Below are 20,760 nucleotides of genomic sequence, written 5' to 3'. Positions count from 1 at the left end.
AGTTTCTTTGTGTTGGCAGGTGGAGGAAGTTTGCAGTGTAAATCAGATTGGCTATTATGTTTTCTTATTACTAGCCAGGATTCAGCTTCTGTGGAGTCTGTTACCACTCATCCATCTGCTTTCTAGCTTCCAGTGTTTTGTTGCCATTTTCTTCTCTTCCATTATCTTTATCCTATTGGACTTATGCCCCCAGCCCAAATCCATTTATTTTTGTTTAAAGGTATTTAGGGAGGATGCCAAAGTCAATGTTTGAGCTTGCTTTAGTTTGTTCATAATGTTCCATTGTAAGACTGCATAATTTATGTAACCAGTCCCCAATATGTCGATATTCATATAGTGTATAATTTTTCCATTATTCAGAAAATGGCATAAATCTCTATGTAAACGGCATTTATTTCCACAGGAATGTTTTAGAGCACATTTGCCAAATAGCTTTCTAGGAATGTTAACCATGTGTAGCCCTGCGTGTGTTCATTTTCTAATATGTTACAGAACACAGGTGGACCCACTTTTTCCTAAGGGACCATATAGTAAATACGTTGTTTTGTGGGACATGTGTCTCTGTTGCAACTACTTGACTCTGCTATCATAGCAAGAAAATAGGCTGTAGATATTATGTAGATGAATAGGCATGGTTGTGTTCCAGTAAAACTTTATTCACAACAATAGGCAGTGGGCTAGATCGCCCTTGGGTCATAGTTTGCTATTCCCCGTTGGGATATGGGATATCTACATTACATCCAAAAGGAAAAAAATGATCTGCATTTCTTTTCATAACCTAGAACCCATCTGCTATTTTGTAATCCTTTTACCTGATATAAAATGTCTGTTAATACTAATGCTACCTTTGGGGCGCCTGGGTGGCTCATGTGGTTAAGCGTCTGCCTTTGACTCAGATCATGATCTCCAGGTTCTGGGATCAAGCCTCATATCTGGCTCCCAGCTCTTCCGAGTCTGCCTCTCCCCCTGCTTCTGTTCCCTCTCTCTTTCTCTCAAATGAATAAATCTTTAAAAAAATTAGAAAATACTAATGCTGCTTTTTCAAGGAAACCTAAAAGGGTCCTAAGGTACCCTAGGACATCACAAACCTAATCTGACAGTCCTACAAGTTTTTACTGAAGGATTATGCTCTGAGGCTCATAGGACTGTAAGGCTGGAACAAATAATGACTCTCTCTTTAGCACTCATCTGCCCTGTGTCCTAGAAACTAATTGTACAGGGATCAGCTAAATAGCCTGAAAAAGCCTGCAGAAGATAACCTATGAACTCTTGAACTGGGTGCGTCTTGGGCTCTGTAGGTGATTTCTGGAACTGATGCTGTGGATGAGACGTGCTGGCCAAGAGTGTCACTTCTGTCTGAGCAACTTGAAACCAACAGAGTATTGCCTTGGTACATGCAGCCTGCTGAAAGAATGCTTTCCATCCTCTGCTTAAACAGTTGCACTTCTTAAGGAAGGATATGCAAGGGAGGGCTCTCCTTGTCTCTCCAGGTTAGCAGAGAAGCATGTTCACTTTCACAGCGATTAGCTGAGCCTGCTTGAGACTTTTGTGCCTGTCGTGGCTTGCCAGTTTCCTGCCTGCCTTCCCTGTGGCGTTTTAGCTGATCTGTGCTGTTTGTAGCCATATGGTCCCCTGAGCACGTGGCTTGGCTTCCCTGTCCCTGCTGCTGGATTCTTGGGCCTTGCAAATTTTACAGACCTGAATAACACTCAGGGGTGGTGGGAGGGCTGGGAAGTGACAGCATGTTTTCAGGAGGTGGAGTCTTCTCACTGCCCTGCCTGCTTAGAGGCCTCTTGCTTGGTTCTCTGTACCAAGTGATGCCTAAATAATTTGAGAAGGCACGGAAGAATGAGAAGTGCTTCCTCCTTTCAAGGAGCTTACCATCTAGGGCGCTGTCTGGAAGATAACCTTAAGTAGTCAGCTGTCAGGACTTGGTGGGCATGTGCAGTTTTGGAGGTCAGGTTAATGTTCTTCATGGATGCATGCAGTGGATTCTAAGACCGACTTGGTTTGGCCCTAATCATTTTTTGCTGTGCTTCTAGTCATAGCTCTGAATGGAGTTCATTGTCATATGCTTCTTTGAGATGGTTTTTAAGAAAAGCCACCTTTTAATATTTTTGGTCTTATCTAGATTTTCCATTGTATTTGCATTTGGTAATGTGGAGAGAACAAAAACAAAAAATACTAGCTATTTCCTGGACTTCTGCCATAGGGCTTTCAGGTGAAAATGAAATTCTGGGGATGGTTTGGTTAGGAAGGTGGCCTCTGCACCAAAAAGAGATCGAGACTTGGTTTGTAGCTTAAGTTACAGTAAACTGATTTGCTGATAAGAATATAAGGTTGAATTAGAAGAGATTTGTAAAAAATACCTACTTGTTTTTTTCCATTGAGATTTTATTTTTTAGAACAGTTTTAGAGTCACAGAAAAATTGAGCAGATGGTACAGAGTTCCCACATTACCACTGCCCTCCTAGTTTTTTCTATAACCTGACATGGGTATGGTACATTTATTATAATTAGTGTACCAATATTGATATGTTATTATCAAATGAAGTCTTTTCTTTAGTCAGATTTCCTTAGTTTTTCTCTAGTCTGTTTTTCTGTTCCAGAATCTCATCCACCATAGCACACTAAATTAAGTTGTCATGTCTTGTCAGGCTCCTTTTGGATGTGGTCTCTTGGACTTTCTTTGCTTTTGATGACTGTGACAGTTTTGCAGAGTACTGGTAGGGTATGTTGTAGGGTGCCCCATCTGTTCGGATTCATCTGATGCCTGGTTTCTTTTCAAGTACTTCTTACCATCTAGTCTGCTTACTCACGCTAAGGTGCCTGGAATTATGTGCATCAAGACATTGCTGGGCTTCGTCTTTTGCCAGCGGTACAGGATGGCCACGGTACCCTTCTGGGGGTGGCTCCAGGCCATTGCTGTAACAGTTACGGTGTACTCCCTTCTTACCTACTTCCGGTGCTGCTTCAATAGTGTTTCCATGGTTAGCTTGGGGGAGAAGAGACCAGCACACAGCCTTAGGGAGCAGGAGAAGCGGCTGGGTGTCATGATTTCAGACAGTAATAAGGGTATTTGGTGTCCCATTCCCAGTGGCCACATCAAGGGCACACCTCGGTGGCACCCAGAGAAGCCCTGGGTGTGCTGATGGTCCTTTAATTTTTGTCCAGCACTGATAATTTAGGTAGCTTTGGGAGTATTGGTAGTTGCATCTGGGGAGCTATTCTGAGGATCTCCTTAGCGCAGGAAACTGTTGATGGCTCTTTTTGCTCATTTTATATATGCTGCAGAGGTTTAGGAAGCTGCCCTTGGCCTCCCAATGAGCACTGTGGACGGGCTCTGCAGATGGGGAGTGTGGCAGCAGGCCAGAGTTGGGAATGGATGTCCCTTGCCCCTGACAGAACTCTGCACTTCTCTTGACTTGTGGCAGCCCTTAGCCTACACTCATCATCATTAAGGCATTCATTTTTCCTTTTACAGTTGGGCTTCAGGAAATGGAGAAATTGTCTTTAGGGCTTGTATTGTGAATACAGCTAGTGACTTTTGCTGTGCAGAAGCCCCTGTCCCTTAGGTTATCTCCTGGAGTGTGTGGTTTGGTAGGTGTGTATAGGGGATCTGTTAGCTTGCGGAGAGAGCAAGTGACGTGGGCATACAGGGACTTACCCTGGTGAGGGCACCGTAAGAAATAGCATGGTTGGAAATGTGGTCTGCAACGGTGCTGATGAGCAGGCTCTGAGCAGTAATCCACTCTGCATTTTACTTATTGCACAGTATGCGACTGTAACCACTATTCTATTGCTTCTTCCGTGTCTCTGCTCAGGAGCTGCTTGTTCTCTGGACAGTAATGACACAATTTAGAGAGGAATAAAAAGTCATAAACCCCACTTACATACACACATTGACACACACACGCACTCACCATACACCTCTTCATCAGAAGGCCGAGCCTCGTTAGGTTGCCAGCGTCAGAGTGTGCAGTTCCTGAAGAGGAGGTTTCTAATCAGGGAGATGCCGAGCTGCTGCTGAGGTCTGAAATTTACAGCTCGAAGAATCCATTTGCTGCTGCTGCTAACACATTCTAAGGGGTGATGAATACCAGTAACTTGTCACAGGGGTATGCTCAGATCTTCGCATTCTATAATCAGGGGGTGAAGGTGTGAGCACTACGGTGCTTTCCCTGGTTTTATTCTCTGAGCATGATGAGGGAATGGAGACTATCTAGGTATTTCTCATGTCTCGATTATGGGGATTTCCCTATGTTGTTGGCACTTGATAATTTAATAACAGTTAGTTTTGGTGTGAGAAGAATGTTTAGCTCTGTCCATCGCTGAGATTTCAAAATACTGGGAGGTGTGTACATTTGAGATGATGGTCTTGTCCTTTGAGGGAGGAGCAGTATTGATTTGCTGTCGTGGTGTTTTGCTTGGTATGGCTTTGTGGAATTTTTCTTCTCTTTGGTTTGAAGGTAGAATAGCAGAATAGCCTGTATCATGGATACGTTACCCTGCGAAAGTTTTGTATCCAGTTTATGATGCTTCTCCTTTTACCCAAATGTGGGATTTTGAAGGATAGAGAAATTACTAGCTGTGGTCTTTCTTTTTTGTTCAGGTTGTCCAAGCCATTACTGATATCTTTAGGGAGTAGGAGGAAGGTGGGCATTTTTGCTTGGCATTAATGTGCCTAGATGGTAATGGGAACAAGATGTACTCCTTTTCTCTCAGTTGGCGAGTCTGTAGTTTTGTTTATACCTTCTGGGCTGTTTTTAAGTTCTGTGTGATTATTCTTTGCTTTCGGGGGTCTGGTAGACTTTCTTACCAGCCATACCCAGGTAGCCAGCCCTGGCCTTGTGGTCCTCATGTGACCACAGATCTTGCTTTTGATTGCCCTTGGACTCCACCAGTTTTTTCTGGCCAGCTGAGTTTTGGGTTCTGGCTGTCTGGATTTTAGTGTTTAGCTTTTGCTATTCTCAGACCTGTCAAAAAGGTTAAAGCAGAATGGCAACGGCTATTTGAGACTGGTCTTTTGCCATGTTGAGGTTTGCAGGTTAACCTTATGTATTTGAAAATTAAAAATACCCGCTCTCCTCATCTATACCGTTCTTTCTCAGACCTTTCATTACTCTTCTGGTCACTGGCCTGTTTTCCCCTACACTTGCTTCCCATTACTTACGGTGGTAAAACCCAGGGATATCTTCCCATCTGCCAGCCATATAGTTAGTCTTCTATGGACTACAGCTGGATTCCAGCTGTCCTTGTTCTTTTTTCATTCATTCTCTCTTATGGCACTTTTTCCCTGCTATTTCCTGTCACGTATAATTTCTCACTTGCTTTTGGTTTTTGTTCATCCTTCACATTGTTGCTTCAATCAGTCCTTACTCTTTTTGGTGTGTGGTTGGCTGGTTCTTTGGAAAAGGTAGAGAATAGCCATTTTTGGAAGAGCCTGCAAGTAAATGGGTCTATTCTGTTTTAAAAGGTGTGAAGCCTTCCAGGAAATAGTTAGTGACGGCTCCTACAGGGTACTTATCAGTATGATATCCACCAGAGCAAAGAAGAGTCTAGCTCCTTTTGTTTCTCACATGAAAGAGAAGGGGAATTTTGCGAGTGTGCCCTCACCGTGGCAGCTGACCCTGTAGTTTGTGCAGCTGCCTATTGGCTCCTGATGGGGCCTGATTGAAGCCTGGGAGAGTTGGTTTTGATTCTGCAGACAAAGGGGATGGTGACTGTGATACGTAGTCAATAGCTACCCTGTAGAAAAGTATTACTTGTTCAGAAAAAAAAAACAAAAAAACAAAAAACCCCCCAAAACCCAAACAGCCTTGTAACAACAGCCTCTGAATATAATCGAATGAATTGTAGACTGCTAGATGAATTATGGGTTCTAGTTATAACCCTGATGTGGTCCTAGGTAGTTTCTGTCATTTTCCTTCTGTACACATTGGTGGAATGTTCTAATAACCTCCACAGAGGAATATTTGTGCTTTTGCCCTTTGAATAGATATCCTTGTAGGTTACCCAAGAGTGGAAGTTAATCTTCTTTCGCTGAGAGTGGGCTCCAATGCTACCGATATTGGGGTCTAAAACAAAGTTGCCCATAGTAGTGCTCTGAAGAGTTGGCTTTCAGAGTAATTGAAGTAATCTTAGCAATATAATGTTTCACCCAGAGATTAACAGCTGAGCCTTTCCTTTTCCACATTGTGATGACAGCTCTTTTTGCCCTTCACTTGTCTTTGATTTTTCTGCTCTCTTTTGGGCATCCTATTTTGGTTCTCATTTGGTGCTGATGTCTTCTCATCCAGTCCTTGCCTCTTTTCCTAGATTCACACTGAGCTAGGGATTTGATTTTAGTTTAGAACCTGTTTCAAGGAATATCTTGAATAACATAGAGACTAGATGTCCGGTAAGCTTTGTAGTTAACCACAAGTTTTGGTCAGGGTAAGAGATAAAAAAGATCATTTTTATGCTGCCTCATTGAGAAATCATAACAAGGTCTTTGGGGATTGATAATTATAGCACTGTTTGCTCCAACATCGTTGCACCGTGAAGGACGTTATTGGATCTACCCCCACGTGGCTGTTGATCTGACTTTTCTCCCTATGACTATGGTGGGTCTTGCTCCTTACCGTGTGTGCTGGGAGGTCTGGGCCATTGGAGCAGGTTTAAGCATTTTTGCCTTGTGCCCACAGGTGATGCAGGTGCTGAATGCAGATGCCATTGTCGTGAAACTGAACTCTGGTGACTACAAGACCATCCACCTGTCCAGTATCCGGCCACCAAGGCTGGAAGGGGAGAACACGCAGGTGAGAATAGGGAGGCAGCAGAGCCTCTTTATAAAAACCGAAGGGAAGGTGCTGGAGAATACTTACTTAAACATGGTACATAGGTGTGAGAATGCTAAAAGAAATCTCCAGGGTATTGCTTCCTAATCTCTGCAGCCTAACTATTGTTGGGCAGGCATCAGTTTCTCTTGAACCACACTCACTGCTCTGCTTTGTCTTGGGCAGGGGTTGCTGGCATTACTCCCTAAAGGGTTTGAGAGGAGTTAGGGCTGGGTAAGATGGGCAGTGGTTAAGGACAGCGGTTAAGTTTTATTTATTAACAAGATTTTACTTTTCTGAGAATAAGGAGAGGAGAAGTATCTGTATCTCATGTGCATGATTATAAGGCCTGGTCATTTTGATTTGAAAGTTCCATATGTTTTATTCCAGGAAGAAATGAATTTTGGTATACATATTCTATGGGGTCACTTGCTTATCTGTTGCAAGTAGTAAGGGTAATTAATAGTTACATTGTTTTGTGCTATTTGTTGGATCTTTTGGCAGCAAAGTTGCTTGTCTAACCAGTGTATATGATTGGGGTATATCAATTTTGAGAATGTTTAGAATCAAAATCGTAGTTGCAGTTAGTTTTTTTTTTTTTTTTAAAGATTTTATTTATTTATTTGACAGAGAGAGATCACAAGTAGATAGAGAGGCAGGCAGAGAGAGAGAGAGAGGGAAGCAGGCTCCCTGCTGAGCAGAGAGCCCGATGCAGGACTCGATCCCAGGTCCCTGAGATATGACCTGAGCCGAAGGCAGCGGCTTAACCCACTGAGCCACCCAGGCGCCCCACAGGTAGTTTTGTTTTAAATTTTCTCATCCTTTCCATTGTTATGAGAGGTTGGAGATAGGGATGAAAATTTTTCTTGAATTTGTTTGGTTATATCTTGCTTTTACAGACTTCTTTCCAACTCTTATTTTTTACCCTCTGATCACTGCAGGGTGGAACTGGTTGTAGAACTGGGTCCACTGTGAGAGCCAGTGCCACAGGCGGGTGTTTGGCTAGTTTTCAGAAATTAAGCACAGTGTGGTTGACATTAGTCCTCCATGCTGTAATTTATCCCTTTTGTAGTTCTAAAGACAGGATATTTGCTTTTCTGATGTTTTGCACGTATACATGTCTTGGTGCATTTACGAGTTAAAATTCATGCCCTGTTTTCATTTGCATGAGAGTTTACAGACAGCCCGTAAGAGTAAAATAAAAATACCATGATTGTCTTTTGAATCAGATCGTGCATAAAAAACATATACAGGATGGATTCTTTGAATGTCTGGCCAATCAGTTCATTCTCTCTTTTTCTCCCCCCGAGAGAGGAGGCAGTTTAATGCGGCAAATGGTATTGTGGTAAGGTTGAGAATTTAAATGCATGAAAGCCTAGAAATGCCAAAATAAGGTTCTCTCAGTAACTGTAGCTGTGCCTCATTGCACAGAGTAAATAGACATCTCCAATTTTATCAGTATTGGGAGTACTCCACGATTCGCATCTGTGCCATGCAGTTGGAATTAAGGTTCCCACAGCAACCACAACTTTGAAATTCTTGAACGTTAATTTTTGTGCCTGCATCATTGGCCAAAGCATTATGTTAATGTAGACTATGTAGCTGAATTTTAAGCAGTTTTTAAGGAGGGTGGGGATGCTGTAGCTTAGGTAGGGTGAATAGCAGGTTTTCAGGAGTAATAGGAACTACTCCTGAGAATTTTTAGTTTTTCCAGGATCCTTTGGAACTCCTCATGAGGTAATGGATGGATTTCCCCTTAGCCTAGTAGATAGCGGGAAGTTGTTAGAATATATTTCCTAGTTTAGCCAGGATCCTGTTTATGGAATTTCTTATTCTTTACCCAAGTAGGTTGTCTCTTATTTTTTATTTTATTTTTAACTTCTGTTCACTTCTGAGATCTTAACTTCATTTTAAGAAAGTTTGAATAAGTGGCGCCTGGGTGGCTCAGTGGATTAAGCCGCTGCCTTCGGCTCAGGTCATGATCTCAGGGTCCTGGGATCGAGCCCCACATCAGGCTCTCTGCTCCGTGGGGAGCCTGCTTCCTCCTCTCTCTCTGCCTGCCTCTCTGCCTACTTGTGATCTCTCTCTATCAAATAAATAAATAAAATCTTTAAAAAAAAAAAAAAAAAAAAAAAAGTTTGAATAAGGCTTAGCTGCAAGAGCCTATGATATATATGGCTTAGGTGAAGTGAGTGATGTTTTTTAAAATTTTTAAATTCCTTTGAAAGATTTTAATGAGGCAGTCACGTAAGAAATAAGTTAACATAATGTACTTTGAGTACAATGGTGGAGGGTGCCGTGAAGGACCCAGTTACAGTGGGCACTCAAGAGACTTCTCCCCAGGAGCAACTAGCATACCTCTTGAGTGCTCAGTGATGAGAAGTTGGCAGGTAGAAGAGGGGTACTTCTATTTTTTTTTTTAAAGATTTTATTTATTTATTTATTTGACAGAGAGACAGATCATAAGTAGGCAGAGAGAGAGAGAGAGAGAGGGGAAGCAGTCTCCCTGCTGAGCAGAGAGCCCGATGTGGGGCTTGATCCCAGGACCCTGGGATCATGACCTGAGCTGAAGGCAGAGGCTTTAACCCACTGAGCCCCCCAGGTGCCCCAAAAGGGTACTTCTAGACCAACGGTGCTCCATAGATCTATAATGTAAGCCACAAATATGAACTATATTTGTTATTTAAAATTGCCTAGTTATATTGAAAACATCCTTTTTAATACATTTTATTTTACATAATATGTCCAAAATGGTATCATTTCAACTTTTTTTAAAAAAAGATTTATTTTTTTTAGAGAGAGAGTGTGCCTGCTTGTGCTCCAGCACAGGCAGGGAGAGGGTTAAAGGGGAGAGAGAGAGAATCTCAGGCCAATTCCCTATTGAGCTAGGAGCCTGAAGCAGGGCTCGCTCTCTGAATCCAGAGATCATGACCTAAACCAAAATCATGAATTGGATGCTCAACTGACTGAGCCACCCAGGTGCCACTCATTTCAATATTAAATGAATGTAAAAAGTTAATAAGATGTTTTACTTGATTTGATTTTTACCAAGTCTTTGAAATCTGGTGTTTATACTTGGGACACCTTTCAATTTGTTCTAGCTTATTTCTAGAGCTGAACAGCCGCCTGTTGGTGGTGACTTCTGTAGTGGGCAGCATCGGTTTAGAACTTAAAATGACGGGCGCCTGGGTGGCTCAGTGGGTTAAAGCCTCTGCCTTCGGCTCGGGTCATGATCTCAAGGTCCTGGGATCGAGCCCCGCATCAGGCTCTCCGCTCAGCGGGGAGCCTGCTTCCCTTCCTCCCTCTCTCTCTGCCTGCCTCTCTGCCTACTTGTGATCTCTGTCAAATAAAATCTTAAAAAAAAAAAATCATGCTAGAACTTAAAATGAATGAATCGCTTCTTGGCCTTTTGGCTAAGATCAAGTATAGAAATTAAAATGAATGGGTTTGGGTTTGTCATCCTTGGTAAATATTTACTGGGTATCTGCTTTGCCCCAGATACTATGCTGGCGATGCAACAGGGAATAAACTTTCAGGGAATCATCGTTATGGAACTTTAGAACCTAGTAGGGGAAATACACAAGTAATTTCATTTATGTGAAGTGTTATTAAAGAAAAGTTTAGAGTTTATAAGAGTGTATAATCTGGGAAGGCTTCTTGGAGGAAGTGACATGGAAAGCCTCAACAGTGACTAGGACCGAGCTTGGTAAACTGTGGGGAGAAGACAGTTTACAAATGAGACAGCAGTAATGACAAGAGTTGGGTGAATTTGTGAAGAGGTAATGAATGGCCACTGTGGATACTGCATGAGTGGTATGATGCCTGTGTGGGTCAAAATGGGGACAGGGCCAGATCCTGCATGTCCTGTGAACAGCTCAGGATACTGATAAAGAGAGAGACTCGGGGGTATTTTGTATGTCTGGAATAAAGGGTAGTTAATGGTAGGGAGTGGTAAGAAATGGTCTTGGGAGTTGGGCAGAGGCCACATGCTGAAAATGTGTGCCATACTTTTAGATTTTTGTGTGAAGAATTTTAAACTAGGGAATGGCATGTTTGGATTTGAGTACTCTTGCGTTGGTGGCTTGCATTTACAAAACATGAAAGTGATTTGCATTTATAAGAGAAGATCATGCTAGATGAAAACTCATCTGCAAGGATTCTCCTTTTTCTTTTGCTAAGCCCCAGCTGACCAGGGTCCTGGGGGTGAATGGAGTACTAAAGGAGAACTTGGGATGTTGCTTTAGCAGTCTCTATACAGGAGGATTCAGAGTGTTTGCCTTTCTACTTAAAGAATTCCCCAGGACTCTGCTCTCTGCTTACCTTAAAGTTATCAGAGATCTACAGTATGGGTATAGGAATAAAAATCACCTGGGGAATCCCAGTGAAGCCATAGCTATATGTATGTAATGACCGGGAAAGCGGGCTTCTCCTTGGATTCTGGTTGGTACATAGTAAGAAATATTAAAAACCGTTTTTGTAACTACAAGGGGAGTCCAGTCAAGTACTCAAGGCATAGATGTTGGGGCTGAGCCCTCTGTTAGCCTGTGTGGCTTCCTTGTGTGAATTAGAGGTGCCCCTTCTTCCAGGTGGCCTCTTGTCAGGGCACATGGCTTGGCAAACAGAGTGGTGGCTGCATTTCAGCTCCCATTCAGCCTCTGTCCCCTTGGCCAGTGCCCTCGTGCACAAGAATATGTGGCTGTCATAGTTAGAACAGGACCGATTAGAATCTCCAGTGAAAATGTTGGGTATATGTCAGGAATTGGAATGGTCTTGTAGTTACAGAAATGTGGAGATGACAGATAAACTATGGAGGGCCTTGAGTGAGACACAGAGAGATTGTCTTCTGCTTCTGGAGATCATTGACTTTGAAACAGGGAAACAGCTAAATCTGACTCTTTATGGTATTAGAGCAGAGTAGGAGAAGATACAGGTTAAGGAACTGGAGGAGTAGATGAAGAGGCAAGGGGAAGTCTTTGCATGAGTTTCCTCAAGGGCAGGCAGATGGCGGCATTGACTCCTGCTGTGGGCTAGGCCTCCCTACAAGCTCCCAGATGACGACCCAATGGGGTTTGCCCTTCAAGTAAGGAGGGGAGATTCTTCCAGTGTTTATCTTACCAAACCCTAAAACCTCTAATAACCTGTCATCAACTTATATAGCTCTTCTGAGACATTTCTACATTGTGGGGATAGTTGGGCAAATTGGATTTTCCTTTTTTGAACACAGAGCCAAGTTCTTTTCTCTTGAATTAGACATGAAGGCAAGGTGGTTTTGCCCAAGGCTAACTGTATACTTCCACTCCTCTTTTTTGGTTACTTTGTAATGCAGCCAGAAGAAGGGCTTTGGACAAAACAGCATGATCAAAGGAGCTGTTTTCCTACTAGGCAGCTGCTTTCTAATAATATCCAGGAATTCATGGGTAGCCATTACTCCCAGATTTTGGTTAGAACTGGATTTGTTGCTGGAAAGTGTAACAGAGTTAAAAGCAAGGATGTGTAATACTTTCCTCAAAGGTTGGAGTTGATGTCTGAGGCTGTTGCTTCTGTTTCTGGAGTGTCATACTTCTGGATTATTTAGGGTGAATCCAGTGTCAATTCCTTGGGAATCTTCACTCCTTCAGGCTGAGTGCCTTTTGGACACTGATGTATGGTTCTCCTGAAGACCTGAAACCCTGAGGATCAGGGTTTCTCCAAAGGTATACTGTAGTTTGTTTGCCACGAAGAAACGAGTGCTAAATATTGGAGAAAGGCTGTGGGTTTTCTGAGCTACTGCTTAAGAGGAGACAACACATTGTGCAATCTTAGAACTTCCCAGAGAGTGTCTGGCTTTGATCTGAGACTGGGAAACCTAGTGCTCCTAGAGTCTAGGGCTGCCGTGACTTTGTGTCACACTTGGAGTGCTAATGACAGAGGATATATAGCCCCTCTGGGATCTGATGAAGAGACCCACGAAGTCGGTTCGGCCTGTACAGTGCTGTTGTAGTGGGCAAAGATAAAAAGCTGGAATTTACCTTGAAAAAGGTACAGAATTTATCCAACTCCTGGGTGTTAAGCATGGAAAGTTTGCTTTCAGTTGCAGGGCCTTCTTCCTCAAACTCCCTTATCCATAGAGCCTCTTTTTTCCTCCCTCCCCACCTCACCATCCCCACCACCACTTGCCCTCTCTACCTCTCTCATGTGTGTGGCTGCATGCACATGGGCGAGCGCATGTGCACGTGCACACACACACCCATATCCACACACACAACCCTTCCGCCTAGGCCTCTGGGAAGTCTGGAAACCTGAAGTTGGATCCTTTCCCAGTCCTCACAGCCCCAGGCTTTGAGCTTGTATTTGATTCCATCTCCCTGTCTTTCACCCTCCTCCCTGTGGAACTTCCTTAACACAGAATGTTCTTTCACAGCAGGTCTCTGGATATTCAGGTGTGGGCACGAGAGGATGTGTTTTGTTCCAGCTGTAATCTGCCTCATCTCCCTGGGTCCTTGCTGCCTTTCTTGGGAGGTGTTTGTTTCCCAGGCCCGACCCCACAGGGCCTCCTCAGTAGGCAGTCACGGCAGACAAGCTGCAGGTAGGCCCGTTAGTGATGCCCTGGGATTCCTAAGGGCTTTTTCTCAGAGGCAGGGCAGTTTCGGGTGCTAATAACTCCATTTGTTGTACAGGGCCCCAGGGTGCTTTGCCATTTAGACACGATTAAAAGCGGTTCTCAACCTATTCCCTTCAGTTGAGGTTTCTGAAAGCAAGATGACTGGTCCCTCTGGACCCTAAAGCAGATGACGCTGCCACTGAGAAGCATACCACAGAGAGCTGTGGGGCCGCAGTCCCCAAGTGAAGCCAGGGCAAACCAATAAACCCACTGACTGTGATCTCGGGCTTGGGACTGGGAGCATAAGGCAAATAGCAAATTAGAGCGGGATTCCAGCTTGGCATTAAGGACCTTGGAGAAAAGCAAAAGCTCTTTGAAATGGATGTAGCATTTCACTGGTTTCCAATGGAGAGACTTGGGGACTGCAGCAATGTGATCAAAAGACGTAGAATATGTCAGAGCGCTGGCAGAGGCATTCTGTACCAGTTTCCGATTTGTTTGATCTGGGCATTTTTGAGAAGAACTCTTGAAACCTCCTTTGTTAGAGGACTGAAAAAAATTACCATTCGGAGACTGTGGGTGGGTCTTAGCTCATCTATTTAAGATTCAGGATGTACGTATTCTGTCATTTTCAAAAGATTAATTCCTGTTCCTCTGCTGGCGAGGGCACTGGGGGGCAAGCCTGATTCTCTGTGAGGTCAAGACATTTGGTATCTGGGTAGATAGCAGGGTTCCTTAAAATATACGTTCCACTGATCTTTGTAAGTGAATTATAGCTAGGAAAAGACAGCAACTGCCTCTCTGTTTCCCTTTGATGTACTTTCTTCTCCCTATTACAAATTATATTTTCTTTTGTTTCCTTTAGTTAATGTATCCCCTTTCTCGTGATTTTGCCTATCCCCTTCCAATAATTTTTGTGGGATTTTAATAATCTCATGGGGCCTGGTGCTTCATCCTTCCCCTAACCATATATTTACCTCTTTCAGTCCATCTTCCTCTCTTTCTTCTCTCTTCATTTAATCATCACTATTACACAGTTCTATATTTTCAATTTATCTAAATCTTCCAAGTGCTGGTGTGTTCATATTTCTTGGCTCTTTTCAGTCCTGTGAGCTGCAGTAATTCTCTGTTGTTTCCAGAGTTGACAGCACCATCATATTTACTGTCCTGTGACCATTTACCATAGCTGCTGTGTGGAGGTAACGGTCTTTCTTACCCTGATTCTTGAAAGCTCCTTTAGGCCAGAGATTTCCATACACATAGTCTTTCCCTTCTCTGTATCATCCTGTCCTGTTTATTGATGTCCAGCCTGCTTTCTATTATGAAGCCTAAACTCCACTAGGGGCCGGAGCAGAAATGGTTTTCTTAGCTTCATATCCCCTCTCTTCTGGAATCTTGCAGAGTGCTGTGAATACAGTAGGCATTTAATAAATGTTTACAACAAAATATGTGCTGAGGTTTAAGACCTAATACATAGGTTGCTTTTTCTGCATAGATTGCATTTTTACCCTATCCATTGCTCATCTCCTTGACTGCTGCTAATAGTTATTCCAATTTGAGGAGTGTGTCCTGGTGTTGAAAGGTTCTGAGAGGGAGTGTTTGCACTCCAGGTTTTTTTCCTCCTTCCTAATTGGATTGTTTGTTTTGATGGCCAGGTCACACATGGCTTCCTCTTCACCACTCCCAAGATTCAGTGTAGCCCTGCCCCTCTCTGGGCGCTGGTTTTCCTCATAATGACATTCCATTAGCAGAATATGGATTGGGTTCAGTCCACCAGAGGGGTTAATTTCAGGATTTTAAGTAATGTTGCATTTAGTCCCCAGTTGACTTTCTACTCTTATTTAGGCTTTCCCAAATATCTCCTTCATGGCAGTCCAGGTGTCTTGATTCATTGGAGTTTTTAGGTGCGCTTTTTCCCCAAGGGCTATATATTTTTTTACTGTTGTCGACCTTGTTGGCTGTCAGATTATTTCTTTGCTTGGAACTAATTTTAAAATCAATTAGAGAGCTTTCCCTTCATCTTTCTCTTTTTATTTATGAGATACTGATTGCAGAGCTACCTACACTGTGTTTAGATAAATTACCCCCCCTTTTATTTGCATAACATTTATATTCAAGGCAAGTTTAATGCAGTCATCAGTGCTTTCTACTTCTGCAGGCCAGGGCTGTAGGTTTCATTCCTTGGTGGGCTAATTAGCTTTTTACTGGGAAAACTTGATTCGGTTCAAGAACCAAATGTTTAAGATCCTCATGTATTATAGGTGCTTTGGATCTGGGAAGTCATTTTTATTAAGAAAGTGTTCATAATTTTAGAAACCAAATCTTGAATCCTGACCAGTTGGAGTGTATTGTGATGACAGGGTAGACTTCGGACTGGATGATAGATTATGGAGGAAGAAGCATCATCTCATGTCACTGCTTTGGAAAAGGCTTTTCAGGACGGAGACTAGAAGGGGAAGCTGAAGGACACAGATGCTTGCTTTTTTTTCCCTAGTAAATGACAGGTCTATTGCTTAGGCATATTTTGGATGTCACTTTCTATTTCGGCCCTTCTTTGAAAATCTCCGGCCACTTTATGGGTTGTTCACATTTCATAGGCCTTCATTTCACCATCTAGTGTGAGAGCAGGCTGGTTTGGGCTGCAAATGCCTTTGCTGGTTCAGTGTTGTGTTGGTGGCCTGTGTCCCACTCCTGTTTGACAGGAGGATCTCTGTAGAGAGAGGAGTCAGTTGATAGGCTCTTGTTCATCCTTATTTCACTGTATGGGGTCCTTCATGAGGCTGAGCAGAAATATCTTCTTTTTGTGGGCATCTGTTGCACCTTTGGGTTCAGACATTGATACCAGAATTTGGGTTCTTCTTCTGTCCTGATTTTTACATAACCCACATAATGGATGCCTGTAGTTTCTAGTTTCTGCTTTATTATTTATTTGTTTATTTATTTTTAAGATTTTATTTGACAGAGAAAGATACAGCAAGAGAGGAAACACAAACAGGGGCAAGGGGAGGTGGTGGAAGAGAGAGAAGCAGGCCTCCCGCTGAGCAGGGAGCCTGATGCAGGGCTGGGTCCCAGGGACCTGTGATCATGACCTGAGCCAAAGGCAGATGCTTAATGACTGAGAGCCTCCCAGGCACCCCTCTGGTTTCTGCTAGAAAATGCTTTCACCCTTCCTTAGCCCTCCACCCCTTCCCACCCCACATCCTTACCCAAGTTAGGTTTTTCTGGGTCAGGTAGATTCCTCATTTCTTCACATTTATTGCTCACTCCCTTCCTAGCACATAGTTGATACTCAGTGTTTGTTGGGTGATGGTTCATTTCATTCTCACTGGCTGTCATTTACTCCTTGTTCATAATTTGGGACTGGGGGATGGGCAGAATACACCAACACTTGACTCTGAGTCTGTAGCTCTACCATTCTTAGGATATTTTTCTCATCAATACTAGGGAGGCTAGTAGGAAGGCTTGACTTTTTTTGTATGTGCAGTTGTCTTTTATAAGGTGGTCTGGAATTAGGAGAAAGCCACATTCTTATTCATATGGATCTGCCTTTAGCATCTGCTTATCCAGCTGGAGGGGCTTGTTTTAGAAACACTGCGGTGCAGAAGCCGTAGGTGGATCTGCCGGATCTCTGCAGAAGGGCTGCAGAAGGGCTGCTGAGGTGCCGAATGCCCAGGGCTCCCTTTGCAGCCTGCCTGCTCCCTCAGGCTCTGGCTGGAGGTTGGTCCCTGGGGCGGGTCCGGGGGCGGGGGGGGGGGAGGGGGGGGGCGTGCAGGCTGTGTGGTCCACCCTATTCTTATTGGACCCTCTTTCTTTTACCACTGTTACCTCGTAGCACAGCTGCTGTGAGTGCGCACACTTGTGTCCCGCACAGGGGAACTGGCAGGCGGCTCCAGTTGCTGGTTTTGGCCATTGGGACAGTCAGGAGTATTAAGCCCGTTTGTACTTTAAGAAGAGGGAGACTTGACATCACTCAAAACAGTTTGTTTATTTCTTAACTTCTTGTAGAGGTAAAAGAAGTCATCTCAGCCCTTTTCTATTTCTTTCCGTGTGTATTAAACTAACAGCTCAACATTTTTCTCTGGAAAACATCCAGGATTCCTCCCTCCACTTGGGCCAGGCTCTGTCCTCCTCTGCAGATTCCCTTGTGGTGCTGCCTCCTCACCGTTAAAGCTTTTTGGCTTCACCCCCTTCCCTCACCCACTTCCGGTCTATTGTCGGGGCAGTGAATGGTTCTTCCAGTCTAGACACTCCTGTTTGCGTACCGAATTCTAGTTCTTCTGGAGGTGCTTGGACTCAGTAATAGCTGAGTTCAGAAAAATGTCAGCTTCCCAATTGAAAAACCATTAAGCTGCTCCAGTTTGTACCAGCATTTGGGCTCCATGTTGTTATTTTTTAAAATTCAAGTCTAATTAACATAGTTTCAGGTATACACTGTCATGACTGAGTAGTTCTGTACATTGCTCAGTGCTCATCAAGATAAGTATATCTTAATCCCCATCATCTCTTTCTCGCATTCCCCCACCCGCCTCCCTCTGGCAACCACCACTTTGTTCTCAGTATTGAAGAGTCTGTTGTGGTGTTTTTTTGTTCTTTTTCTTTGTTCTTCGGTTTTTTAAATTCCACATATGAGTGAGATCATATGGTATGAATCTTTCTCTGAGTGGCTTACTTCAGTTAGCATTACACTCTCTAGCTCCATCCGTATTGTTGCAAATGGCAAGATTCATTCTTCCTTATGGCTGAGTAATAGTCCATTGTATATATGTATATTACCACTTTATTCATCTGTGGATGGACACTTGGGGTGCTTCCATATCTTGGCTACTTCAGATAATGCTGCAGTAAACATAGGGGTGCATATATCTTTTTGAATGAGTGTTTTCGTTCTCTTTGGGTAAATACCCAGTAGTGTAATTATTGGATCATATGACAATTCTATTTTTAATTTTTGGAGGAACCTCCGTACTTGTGTTTTCCACAGTGGAAATGTTATTATCCATGTTATTATTAGACATCCATAAAACACAGCAGGTAGAGATTAGTCATTGGAGCTCTGTTAGAGAGATATGTCTCTATCCTAAAAGATAAAGATTAGTCCCAGGTATCTGACCTGGTGGATGGGTGGAGCCTGACAAACTGAAAATTCAGCGTAAAAATCCTACAGCCTTTCATCTCTTACCCTCATTACCCAGTGAGAAATGAATTCCGAGGGCAGAAGCTGGTGGTGTTTAAGATCTCTGTCCTGGAATGTAATTGAATGTGTTCAGGTGGAAACATGCTCTCTCCTTGCTGCTGTGCCCACCTTAGAGCTGGGTGCCCCAGAGGCTTGTGGCCTGATGCTGCCCCTTTCCACTTAGGCACAGTATCTTCCCCAACTCAGGGTTCTCAAAAATTTTAATACAGGCTGCTGCCTGTTCTTTGTTTGCTTTTGTGTTTTGACTTGAAAGTATTTCTAAAGTATCTGCATGGTAGGAGTATTGATTTGTGCTTCTGCTCCTTCAGTTTTCATTTGGGTTTCTTTCAGTTATCTCCCCCATCCCCCACTGTGGTTCCTCCCATTCTCCTCTCCTACCCCTCTCCTGAAGTACAGACAGGGAGTTTGTAACTTTGGTTTGAATGAAGTCACTTTGGCACATGTGGTTTGGTCATTCTGTTACCTGTTACTGCACACCTTACAAAGAGCTTGTGGCTGTCCCCTGCATCCCCCTGGTCTTGAATATTGCTCTGAAATTCTCTGTGCTATGTTTTGGATGCTCCATGAGTCTGCAAACAAATGCATAGCATTGTTGAAGTTCACTGTTCACTGTGCCCTTTAGCTGCCTTGCTTTGGGTTTAGCTGGAAATAGAACCTTTTTTTTTTGGTCCAATTTTTTAAAAAAGATTTTATTTGGAATGTGCTCATGTGTGTGAGCTGAGGGGAGAGGGAGAGGGAGAGAATCTTTGGTAGACTTGAACTGAGCTTGAAGCCCAGTCTGGGGCTTGATCTCATGACCGTGAGATCATGACCTGAGCTGAAATCCAGAATTGGACACTTAGCTGACTGAGCCACCCAGACGCCCCCAGGAGTGGCACCTTTAACCTGAATTCACTAATGACATTGACAGCAACCAAACTGGGTTGCTCTAGTTTTCTTGGATAACCACATTTAAGCTCTTTATTAAATGCAATTTTTATGTTCTAGAAAACTACATTTGTTCAATTTAAGCCAGACCAGTATCCTTCCACTCCTAGAATTTACATAAGTTTATACCTTTCTTGGCAAAATCTCTAAATTTAGCTGATGTTCATTGGAAGAAGGTGCCTCCTCATTGCAGACAAATCTTTGCCTTTAGAGGAGTGCTTGAACCTGTGTGGTATGCTTGCAGTCGGGCAGGTTTTCCTTCTTTTGGCTTGTGCTAAAATTATGTATGACACTTGCTAAAGAGCAGTAAGGTACACCTGTTCTGTCACCACTGTGACAGGTGTAGGGATCCACAGTGGGGTTTTGAAGTGGAGGGAGAGAGCTTGGACTCTGAGTATAGCAAAGACAAGTGGGAATTTCTAATCAAGGAGCAGGATGCGGGGTGGGGGTGCTGAAGGTTGAGGAACCCAACCAGATATCAAGAGTAATCAGATATCAAGGGTGGGGAATTTGGGCCAAGCTGACTTTTAGCAGGATTTTTGGCAGAATTGGACAAGGCAGAGATGAACATAGTGCCCAGAAGTCAGGCCTAGTTGAGAAGGGAGTTAAGAGGAGCCTGAGTAGAGTTTGGTCACGGAGGGAATCTTTGTCATTTGTGATGTCAGTGTTGTTCTTCCTGTTTATAACTAGTGGTGGAAGGTTTCAGAGCTCCACTTCTTCCATGCTGCCTGTGGGAGGAAACAGGCCTTATACAATTGTGGCTTCAGATACTTTCCCCAACTGCTTTCTTGCTCCCTCTTTCACTGTCATCTTAACACCCTTCCCTCTCTCTAGCTTGCTCCTCATTTTTCGTATCTTGGGTGGTGGGCAGGAGTAATGAGAGGGGGTAGAGAATTAAGAATATATAGTTTTATTTCCCTTTTTTTCTTTCATCCTAACTCCACAGTAACTGTGTCTTTCTGTAATTTCATAGTCACCTGCCATGGCTAACCCAGGGATGTAGAGCCCCACACAGTAGTAGGGGTCAGAGAGCTTAATGCAGTTGGAGACTTGAGGATGTACAATGTAAGGAGGTGGTTTTTGACCCTCCCATCCTCATTCTGTAGATCTTACAGCATTGTGGTGATACTGAAGTGACTTGAGTTCAGAAGCTGGGGAATAGGGGCTCTTCGCTCTTTCTGGTGACTGTTTAACCCAGGCACATCTCTCTTCTGCCTCTCTCTGCTTCCCTGGTAGGCAAA

General features: G+C 43.5%; 1 protein-coding gene across 2 annotated transcripts in view; it reads left to right on the top strand.

Moving 5' to 3' along the window:
- The window catches only part of SND1 (staphylococcal nuclease and tudor domain containing 1), a 418,356-nt gene that overhangs the window by 56,169 nt on the left and 341,427 nt on the right, over positions 1–20,760 (top strand). For both annotated transcript variants that reach the window (XM_046021639.1, XM_046021638.1), the window contains exon 10: positions 6,687–6,800. In XM_046021639.1, coding sequence (XP_045877595.1) covers positions 6,687–6,800 — 114 coding nt within the window. The remainder of the gene's footprint in view (positions 1–6,686; positions 6,801–20,760) is intronic.

Source organism: Meles meles, chromosome 10 (assembly GCF_922984935.1).
Source record: "Meles meles chromosome 10, mMelMel3.1 paternal haplotype, whole genome shotgun sequence".
Taxonomy (NCBI): domain Eukaryota; kingdom Metazoa; phylum Chordata; class Mammalia; order Carnivora; family Mustelidae; genus Meles; species Meles meles.
Note: the sequence above shows the minus strand (reverse complement) of the source record. Positions and strands in the feature narration are given on the sequence as shown.